The sequence below is a fragment of the Blennius ocellaris genome (assembly GCF_963422515.1).
Source record: "Blennius ocellaris genome assembly, chromosome: 19".
In the NCBI taxonomy this organism is placed as follows: domain Eukaryota; kingdom Metazoa; phylum Chordata; class Actinopteri; order Blenniiformes; family Blenniidae; genus Blennius; species Blennius ocellaris.
The window spans coordinates 19177544-19189042 of NC_137668.1; the positions used below are offsets into that span (position 1 = coordinate 19177544).

The following is an 11499-nucleotide window of genomic DNA, read 5'->3' on the forward strand; positions in this document are numbered from 1 at the left end:
GGAGAGGCTCTCCTGGGACTCGGATTCACCAGTGGCAAAAGATAAAGGGTGGAAAAGCAAAGGGTATGACTACTCAGCTGAAATGGAGTCTCCTCTTCTATCCAGATAACCTCCATGCACTTAACAGTGTGAGAAAGCCACTTGATTCCCTCACACATACATAGAGCAAGATCATCATGCGGCTTGTTGTCAATTTTTCTATAAAACCTTGTTTCATGCTATAATTATGTATTAGTTATCGAGCATCAAAGATAATCTATGAGGCAACCTTCCAGCTTAAATTAGTTCTGCAAGTCTGTTTCTTCTGATCAAACATCAAAAGCTTTCCATAAAGCACATTTGTCTTTCCATGCAGGGGGCGGTTTGCAGTGTTAGTTTCTGATGGGGAATATATTCTATGGAAAAGACATGTCACTTTATTTTTAGCCCGTCTGCGAGATTCCATTAAATTTAATTGGTGGAGATTATCTATTGAGACTTTCACTTTATGTGTGAACGTGCTTCAGTTTTATATGGACGAGCCAAGATCATTAATATGTTGGGGCATGACAGTAAAAGTCTAAAGATAATCTGTGACGGTTAAATTGGTGCTAGTATAAGGAACATTTTATAAATGCCATAAACTGAGGCTATTTTCTTTTTTTTTAATGTTTAATAAAGTGTCTTCACTGCTTTAACACATCAGTTCTAATTGATTTAAAAGCATTGCTTGGACTGAATTCATGGGACAACAGGGAACAAATTATGTAATATAACTACTAAAACACCAACAATATAGCATTGATCAAGTATTACAATTATTTTTGTTATATGTTGCAAATCTCGTATAAAAGCCAAGTTGTACATTTCCTGACTTTTGTATTTTGGCAAAAACAGTATTGACGGGGCTTGTACAATAATGTAATTGTTTGAGCTCATGTAATACTTATGATAAAAGTAATACAAATACAACTTTCATATTTTAAAATTGGAAAATAAATAGTCTGCTTGGCGATCCTCAATCATCAATACAGAAAAACATCCACTATAATCGAGCACCACATACAAATGTTTGTTGTGGCTAATTATAGATGGTTTTTTTGGTTTTTTTAATAAAACATCACTTATAAATACTTTAGTACCATTACAAGGGCTGCAGTAAAGTGGTGATGGGCCAGTAAACATAATTAATTTATTATGCCATCGATTGAATGGAAATAATGTGGTGCATCAGAGTTGTTTGGAAACGTGGAAATCAATAGCTGTAAATAATCAGGAATATCTTGACATACACGGTAAATATGACACAAATGTCATAGTTTTCATTCATTGGCAAAATGTTGGGCTGACAAAAATAGGCACATTTTGTATTCACCATTAGTATGAGCAATAACATTGGCATTTCTATTAGCAATGAGTACTGCATCTCTTGCATTTATAAGTTATATAAACAAGCCTTTGTTCCATTTCCAACCATCAATTCTACAATATTAGATTATTAAAAAAAATAAACTGTGATCAATTACAATTAGTTTTTTTTTCTAAATGTAAACCATAACAAGCTTTTGCCTGAGGGTTTGCTCAAATAATCTATCAAGTCAGCAGCCGTAAATGTTAATAAATAGTTCATGAATGGATAGTGGTGCCGCTGCGCTCTATTAGACCTCCTCTTGGCAGTAATGGAGGAAATGTGCACATTCTTTCCTCAGTGCAACAGATCAAGAAAAAGTGGTCAATTATCGGTAGAAGAAACATGAGATAGAATCAGCACTGTATGATGATATATGTTAGACAGGAAAAAGAAAAAACTGCTCCATGTGTAATTGTATAATCAAACTATTGAGGAAATTTAGAGTGGATTTGTATTTGATTGAATAATCTACAGAACTGAGAGTGTAAGCTGCTTTAAACTGTGTCTTCTAAGGTCTGAATAGTTAAAAGGTCAATCCAACTCCTGGATTCAGAAGGAAGCCAACTTGACTAGTCCAGACGTGCAGAAACCTCCCTCCCAGAGTGTTTGCCAGAGGTTTCTTTTAGTGAATAATGTGCCTCTGCGTGGAAGGATTAGGCACAGAGGACCCTGCCAAGCATTAGAGTGTTACAAGGAGGGATCAAAAACAAATGAGTAACGAAATGACTGAGTCACCACTCTGAGACATGAGATGCGGCATGTGCTCTTTCGAAGCCTGCTTGTGTTAAGTTCCCCTTTTCAGTTGGAGCAGGGCACAAGAAGTTCCTGACATGTTTTTAATTGTTGGTTCCTCCTTGTCACGCACATCAGCCATATAAGCAATTAGGCTCCTGTCATCCGTGTCGAATAAAATGGAGATTTTGCTGGTGCATAATTGTGTCAGCACGGAGATGTCTGTGTAAGTAGACACATCGCTAGTAGGTTAGCAGTAATCATAGTGAAGCACAAGCATGTGCAAATTAAAATCTATGTTCCGTCTTTACTATTGATGAATATTAGCCAGTTCAACATGAACTGCAGCTAATGAGAAGCGGTGTTACATAATCACATGCAAACACTGATTTTATTGTCACAGATGATTCACTGCACCCAAACAAAGACTGGTTGCCAATATATTTATGAATTTATTCATTTTTAATCATCTTTACATTGTGTCCACATCCTGCGCCAGAGCCCACAGAAAACCGTTAAAAAGAAATGATTGTAATTCAAGGCCACAGAAGCAAGGAACCATATCCCCACGAGCAAATACAAAACAGAGTTGGTAACAGGATTGCAACACCAAAGTGAAAGCATGTCTGCCAAGTCTACACATTCAAAGACCACAAACATCAAACGGGTATTCCAGCCAGTCAAGGATTTCAGTGTTCATAGAGCAGAAAACAAACAGGACTGTTTCTAGTTGGAAAGATGGATATTTCAAAAATGAACACAGTATGTTTTTTTGTGTACAGATGCATTGCAGAGTATGAATGCACCATCTGCATGTTACATATGATCCATTTACAGTTCATAAGTGTTTAAGCAAGACAGCATCAAAGCTTACCAAGTAGAGTAGTTTTTTTTTTTTTTTGCCCAGTCAAAAGAGCATCACATCACAGAGTAGGAATGGTCTCTGACGGTTTTTTTCTCTCTCTCCTTTTTAGAGCTATACTTAATATTCATCCCCTGTTCAGTGCACTGCTTGCTGTACTCTTTAAAGACAAAACCCCAAAAGATCATTGGCTGTATGAGTGACCACAAAAGGAAATGGCAACTTTACTCCAGGCCGATATAGTGAAGATATCACAGCAATAAAACACAGGGTAAGCCTCGGTTATGGCATTTTGCAGATTAATATGAGTCGCTAAAGGGGATGCTTTGGAAATTACTTTCACCAGAAATATGTCAAGGCTGACAGTATTTTTTTTCCAGTTTGATCCCTATTAAGTACTTTCCTCTGATCTAATTCAATAAATGCTAAAGGGAGTTACAATAATCATATTCATCCTTGATCCTTTGGGATATATGTCTTTGGAACCCATAAATACTCCCCACTCTCTTTCTTCTAGACATACTTTTCTTTAGAGTTTTTATATTTCTGGGCTAATCGAGTACATACAATAAAAGCTATCCCTCCTGAAAATGCACTGAGTCCCACATACAATCAAAAGAACTCTCATGAAAGTGCTAAGCCACCAAACCGCTGTGACAACTTGGATAGTCAAAACGAAATCCCTTCACTGCTGCAATAAAAAAATAAAATCCATATAATTTATGTGTCTGTGTCACTGAAGTCAAATGTTACTGTCATCCTCTAATTCCCAGCTTTGCTTCCAGCCCACACGCTGCAGCATTTCTTTACAGTTTTAAAGGGAAACAGCACTCAAAGGTTCAGATCGTGAAATGACAGACAAATTAGTCCCCCAAAGCTGGAGGACTTCTTAATGAGCTTCATTACATTGCTTTTCTAAAAACAGTAGATATTTTCCTCTTCCATACATAAAAGCCTAATCAATGTAAATACAGCTGAATTTTGCACAGACATTGTTTTATATCACATGTTAGTATTGTAAAACAGCTCTTACATTTTCATCTCTGACAGAGACACTTGAAGTAATCTTTACTGAGAAGCTGAGCTGATGTATGGCAGCAACACAATATTCATGCCCAGATTTTGTGAGGTTCCCCTGCAGTATGAGAGCAAAGGTTTAAGGTCTCACTCAATAAAAGAGTGCTGTAATAAATGTGAAGGGCTGTCGGAGGCGTGAAAGAACAATAGCTTGAGCTCCCTTCCACCTATTTTAATATAAAATATTCTTCTGTTTATACATCTGTTGCCATAGTCAGTACAACATCCAACATACACAGAATACAATTGAAAGAAAAAGATTTGAATGCAGACAGAAACAAAACCCAGTTTCTTCTCAACCTTGATCAGGTATTTTAAAAAAAATAATGTCAGTGCAAAAACAAAATATGTGTGTGGCTTTAAACAAGACAGCTCAATATCAGCTGGCCAGCAGCAGTTAACTGACAAAGCGGGTGTATCCCAGCCTCTTCATCACATGTTCACATAATCCCTCTATCAGTCTGACATCTCTCTGAGGAAGTTTTTGTCTCCATTTGTTAATGTTGGCTGGTGAGATGTCACCTTCATACATTAGGTTGTACAAGTTTGTGGAGGTGGTGAATATAAGTTGATTGAGTGCCGAGGGCGACACCGGCACCCCCAGAAATGTGTGTATTGTCTCTGCAGTTTCCTGGGGCGAGTTGATGACGTCCTCGAACCTCACTCGAAGGTAAGAGTCCTCAGGGAGGCTCTTGCTGACCCTCAGCACGGCTGCTGTGTGAGCCAGCCACAGATGAGCCAGGATCAAAACTGGGTCCGTCTCAGAGCGGGACAGCAGCTTCTGAATTATTTTAAACTCTGGCGCGATGACTGGGCACCCGTCCCTGATGCCATCATCCTTGAATATCAAGAAAAGGTGCTGTGGGATGTTTTTAAGTGAGTAAAGGCTGGGTTTGCTGTTATAAAGCATGAGATAGATCCACGCTCGGGGGTCCCTCACCAAATATATTGTCCGGAGGGAAGGTCCAACCACCTCCTGAATGAAAGGCAGTTTCAGCGACCAGCTCCCACTACGCATGCTGAGAACCACTCGTGCATTGGGGTAGTCCTCAACGTGGCGTCTCAGCTCTCGAACGTACTCCGCATCTTTGTCCAGGCTGGCTCTCAGTTTACCCTTCAGCTCTGACGCTGACTCTCTTATGCTGAACCTTTTCTTTCTGTCCCTGGTGGTCCCAGTTCTCTGTGGAAGCTTGACCCTGCTACCCTCTACGAGCTGGATATTTTGCAAGTGTAACTTTGTGTTGTGAACCAACGACTGCAGCCAGCCCTGAATAATCTGAAACCGTCCGTGCATGACATCTGACCTTGACCACTCACACGCATCAACCAAAGAGTCAAACTCGAACTCCGTCTCAGGAATGTCCACATGCTCTGTAGGGACCCTGATGTAAACAAAGTCTGAGCTATTATAAAAAAGGTGCTTGAGAATTTCTGATCCGGAGCCGGGAAGCGTTGTTATGACGACGGTGGGGAGAGGGAGTCGGTGCTGCTCGTACAGTCTTATTTGTTTATTTACTTCACTTTTGGCGCCCTGACCTTTCCATTTTACCCCACAGAGAAGCTGATCGCAGCTGTTGGACACAAACAGCAGTTCAACTATCCAAAGAAGGAGCACAAAGAGGAGGGTGCAGCGCATCAGCCTGCTGAAGCAACCATAAAACTTCCTCTGCATGGTCAAAAAGCCTATTGCCACACAGAGAACAACCCCTACAACCACACTAACTGTGAATCCAAAGTGAAACAGCTGCTCATCACTGTTGTTTTGTTTGTGTATGAGCTGTGTCCCAAGGCCATATCGAGTGGTTTGGTGTATGTCATCAATTTTACAGTGACCCCCAAATCCTAAATAATTCCGCCTTGCTCCTATGTCTTTATAGTTTGTAGCAATAGACACAATCTTCTCTGTGTTATTTACGGTTAAAGAAAGCCTCACCCCATCTTTGTTGTTATCTATAAATCTACAATCGGACACTTTGACATATGGGCCGTGTAACACGTAAGCGACTCTGCTGACTGTGCCTGTCATGTGAAAAGTGACGTTGACATACTGCGTCCACCTCTTTTTGAACTCGGCTGCCTGCTCCGCCTCCTGTATCCTCGTATCAGGGCTGTGACCCTTGCTGTCAAACCAGAACATTTTATAATGAGCATCCCACACATCCATCATGGCACCGTTATATCTGTCCATGAATCTGAAAGGGACGTATTTAAAGTCAATGTCGAGATTGTGGAAAAAAGCGCTGAGTGACTTCACGGGTGAATCAGCCCACTTCTCCACATGGTCGAGCACCAGCAGAGTCTGTGAGTTGAGCAGAACCAAGGCTCTGAACACACTCTTTAGTCTCATGGCCGGGGAATAAGCTGATGCCGCTTCCCCACTCACAAACATGGTGTCTCTGTGTGAGGAGGCAACTATCACCTCACCTCTAGTGTTACCCACTCCCTCATCAAGCCAGCGCAGCCACTTCGCACACTCCCCTAACTGACCCTCCCATGGACTATTACACTGACTGGTAGGAGACGGGCTGAACACCAAAACATTGTTGAGATAGCTGTACTTTGGCCCATAAAGTGCTTCAGAAACAAACACCTGTCCATTGGGAGCAAATGTAAAAGAGTTCTGGTCTGGATGCTCATGACCAGGGTTAAAGCTGTTCCAGCCATCCAACCAGGAGTAAGGTTTTTCGTGGACAATATCATAGACCGCACGCCCACCCAGCCGACTTGACTTAAAGGAAACAAAAGTGTTTCCCTGGCCAATAGGAAGCCCAGCCCCATAGGTAACCACACCCCAGTTTGAAAAGATATGCATCCTCGCTTTGCCAAAGTCATGGGGAGGCTGCGGCAGGAGGTGAGAGTTGTACCAGATGAATTCTGTATGAAGCGTAGTCCAACGCTGGCAAGACGACTGCCCCATGGGACCATCCTTGGGCCGATGTTTTCTGATCTGTTGAGCCAGCCAGTTACCTGTTCCGTTCTTCATGACAAACGTGTCGAGGAAAACAAGCTGGCTCTCCGGCCCGTAAAACCAGTTGTAGTTGGAGTCTGCGATGCCAATGCTTCTCTGAAAGCCTGGCAACAAGGTGGCGTAATAAAACCAGAAGTGTTCTCGCAGCCAGTTGTTTTGGGTGTTGTCAATGTCAAAATGACGCTGTGCTATGAACACATACTGCGTGATGGACTTGGCTGTGTAGCTTCCGTAAGCCACTCCCTCATCAAGAGAACCATCCACAACATGATTTAGGAGAAACATTGTTTTCTCCATATAGTTCACTGCCACTTGTTTCCAGATCATCGACTCTGGGTCGTCATGGGATCCCACCACTATCGCGCCAATGAGGATGGCTAATACGTTGGTGGTCTGATGATTATGGAGATATTGTTTCCCCCATGCTCTGTACTTTGAATGCTCATGCAGGTCCTCCGTCTCAGTGCGAATTTTTTTGAGGTAAACATCCTTTCTGCGGTCATCCAAATAAGTGTAAATAAAGTCATAAGCAGTAGCGAATCCAGTGAGAGAATGTGCCGCAGGTACCTCGTCGGTAGGCGCACTGGTCACCTTCCAGTCGGGGTATTCAGCCATCCTGTCCATAAACTTGATAAGAAACTGCAGGGCAGCAGAGTCCTCTGGGCACAACAGGCAGTAGAGAGCCAGAGGAGGCAGGTTGTTCCCATAAATCTCATTCCACTTGCTTGCAAACTCCTCATGTTTCACAGGGGGCATGTAAAGGGGTGCATTAGATAACATGGTGAGCACCGCCGCCCGGATAACTTTAAATATGTGACTGTGGGTGGTGGAGGACCTTTGCCTCAAGTGCAACACATCCACTTGGCTAAAATATAGGTTGGGATGGGAATCGGCGAAGTGGACTTTCCACTGTTCGGCCGCTCTGGCTTGTGTGAGCTTGACCTGCAGCAAGTCATCTGTAAAAATGTCTCTGTCTGAGCTGTTGAAGACCCCCGAGAAAGCTGTCCCCACTGCAAACAGCGGCAGCAAAAAAACTGAATACAGAATCCAGTTACCTGCCATGTTTCCACAGATTTGAGGTGATAACTTACTGGAGTTTGAAAGCAGGCAGCTGACAGTTCACTTCTTTAAAAGTGTTGCTGTAATGTCCCATTACATTAGTTTTCAAGTGGGAGTGAAAGTCCAGATGAAAAATACATATTTTTATGAGTGCAACAGTCCATGAAAATGATGTGGTGGAGGATGGTGTGATGCAATGTCACAATCCAATGCATGATAGTCAAAACGGGGAGAAAACTTTAGTGCAGGAGCAAAAACTATCCATATCCACTTGTAACAATCTTGCAACAGTTTGGAAAGGCAACCAAAACACATTAAGTATGCAGGAATGTGTGAGTTTTCTTCAGATCTGCTTTAAATGCAAATCTAATAAAAGAAAATCCTTATGCTTTCATGCTGTCCTCCCGCCTAAGGCTGGTCGCAAAAAAAAAAAAAAATGAAGAAAAAAAAAACTGGCATCTCCCTTGTTGCCAGTAACTCATAATAATGTCCTCCAGAAAACATTCAGCCCCAGTCCGTGTCCGGTCCGATCACAGCCACCCAGAGGCTCAGTGTGCAGCCCGACCGCACCGCAACATCCGCGGACATGAACCTCAGCAAACCACGCATCTCCGCAGGAAACATTGCTCGGCACCTCCGCTTGCAGACACCAACCGAACTCCTCGCTCAGCTGTTTAAATCCCGACCGGAGGATCGATCCGTCCGCATCCCCCAAACCGCTCCCCTCATCTTGTTTCTGTTCCACGTTTTTGTTTTCTTTATCCTCCGTGGAAGTCTGAGAGGGGAAAGTTGTCGTCACTCCTCAAGTATTCAAAGAATGAGAATTTTTTTTTTTTTTTTTTTTGTTCCCCCCCACAAACGATTGTCCGAAGCAAACCGCAAGTCAGCCCCGCAAATCCCACGAGCGCCTGATATGCAGGTTTGTGTGAGGATTCGTGCGCTCCCGCCGCCGTTTGGAGACGCACGTCTCCTCTGTCTGTGCGTGAAAAAGCTCTGTCCGGACGCGTCTCTCTCTCGCTCTCTCTCTCTCTCTCTCTTTCTCTCTCCCTCTCTCCGCTGTGTCCTCCCGACTCCTCCACACACACTCTGTGATTGTTTTCCGCCTCTGGATGGAAACATTTCCACTGTACAAACTGTAGAGGGAGCCGTGACTTCAGAAGCGCAATCCCCATCTCCCAAAGCAAAGTGTGGGAAGACTTAATAGTCATTTCATCACATCCCCCCCCCCTTTCTTTCATTCTTTCTTTCTTCCCTCTCTGTTCCTAACAAGATGGTTGAGTGATGTTATGGTGGGATCTGCATACTTGAGCCCACGCAAGATAGATGGAGTGATGGGGATATTGTATCTCCTCTATTCATTTTGCTTGCTCACAGAATCCAATGCAAAGTTTTTTGTGAAATAAACAAAATGTGCACAGCTAGTGGAAATCAATCATATCTAAGTGTGCGGTAGGAAATAATAAACTTCTCTCTGTAAACCTGCCAATTAAATGTATCCCTCATTATTATGGTGAAAATCAGTTGGGGATTCCTTTTGTAGAATTGCGTGTTATCTCCACATGTAACAAAAGAATGGCTTTGCAATTCTTTGTAATTAAGAACGATCAAGGGTGTCAAACATAAGGTCCGTGGGCCAAAACCAGCCCTCAAGGGGCTCGAAACTGGCCCTGTCACAACAAACAAATGGTAAAAATGTAAAAGAAAACACAGATTTTTGTTCTTCAAACAAACATCTTAAGAGGAGCAAACACAACACAACACAATAGTGACATAGCTTCCTAAATGCTGTCTGGCTGAGTCTTTAAAAATGTGCATGATGCAGCAACATTTTTTGGGGATGTTTCACTGCATTTAGCATTTGAATATTTCATTAAAATTGGTTGTTCAGATTGTAATCATTTTCATCATAATTGCTTTGTGAAAATATGGATATTTTCATCATGTTATTCTGCGCCACAAAGAAAATGGCAGTATTTTACCGGTCCGGCCCACCCAAGGTGAAATTGGAATGCATGTGGCCACTGAACTAAAATGTGTTTCGATTTTCCAAAAATAGGGACATTTTATTCATAATTTTAAGCTCCGTTTAATTTATTTTCATTTTGTACCCCAATACTTCTGAGGATATGGGTAAACAATAATAGAGGCAGAGGAAGTCATGTTTGTGTAATCTATGCAATCTTTGCATTCAGTAGTTTGTGTCATTCAAAACTAATTTGCATAAGACAGCGAATAAAGCTGAAGTATTGCATACAGAAATGTAGACAAGAATAGCCTTTCTTTTTGAAAATTGGGTATGCAACAGGTTTTAGTCAAAAAAGTGCTTTTTTTGTTGTTGTTGATTGATGGCACAAAATTGCCTTTCAGTGCAAATATGATATTTCCAGTGTCTCTGTTCATCCTCTGCTCATAGTGAGCCGGGATCAGCTCCAGTGCCCCGCAACCCTGAATTGGATGAAACAGTACAGAAGATAGATGCTTGTATTTACTGGCCAATAACCAAAACAACATCGCCGGAAGTCTTGGAAATACAGAAAATGTTTATATAAATGTATAATTTATGTAGCACTTCGTTTAGCACTGCTCTTTACATTTCTTGACACCTTCTAACCAGCTGTATTTCTGGCAATAATCAGACATAGCTGATAATACAGCACACAAAAAGGCCACAACATGCTTCTCTCCAAGTGTCATTGTCAATCATTGTGTAACGTAGCAGAATAAAACTCAAACCTGAAAATGATTTGAACAGTAGATGTGAGACTAAACTATCAAGTCCTTGACTTGAATTAAATACAAGGTTTTTTCTTCATTTGCATCGTTTCAACTGGATTGTTTGAATAGCTGGCTAAATGCACCGAAGAACTGGGTGGTGAAGAAAACAATGTACGCAGCGGGACATAATCTCATATTAATGTTGACAGTGGAAAATTAAAAAGTCATGTGCATCAGTTTCATGCAGAGAACGAATCAACTGAGCTAACAGGAGCGAGGCAACAAATCAAATGCACTAACTGAACAATTCAAAAGTGTATTTCCATTTTGTCTAAAGGTTAAAGAGAGACGTTAGTGGCAGCTTTTATTTTCATCTCCTTAAGTTGCCCCCAAAGATTAATTCTCAGATCTCTTGATCCACCCCTGCTTAGTAGGAAAGAACATTATTGCTGCTCTGGAAAATCAGGACGCAAACACTTAAAAAAAAAATTCCATGATTTATCAAGTTGTGTGTATTTTGTGTGACTATGTCCTAAAGATGAAACAAAAGATAATTGTGACTCAAATATGAAATGTGCAGTCATTGCTGGCACACACTTCAATGTGAAATTGAAAACTTTTATATAAAATTTTACTTTACAGTTAGTCTATTAAGCACTGGTCTATTATTTTTACCCCTGATTGAGGTGTCTGTTC

At 41.6% G+C, this 11499-nt stretch overlaps 1 protein-coding gene across 1 annotated transcript; it reads right to left on the minus strand.

Moving 5' to 3' along the window:
- Positions 1 to 2578: 2578 nt before the first annotated feature.
- dselb (dermatan sulfate epimerase like b) lies at positions 2579 to 9116 on the minus strand. The gene has a single exon (XM_080514898.1). The coding sequence runs from the start codon at positions 8089 to 8091 to the stop codon at positions 4459 to 4461; it is 3633 nt and encodes a 1210-aa protein (XP_080371024.1). The 5' UTR covers positions 8092 to 9116; the 3' UTR covers positions 2579 to 4458.
- Positions 9117 to 11499: the final 2383 nt, after the last annotated feature.

Coding starts and splice junctions, on each gene's coding strand:
- dselb (XM_080514898.1), bottom strand. CDS start 8,091: ATGGCAGGTAACTGGATTCTGTATTCAGTTTTTTTGCTGCCGCTGTTT.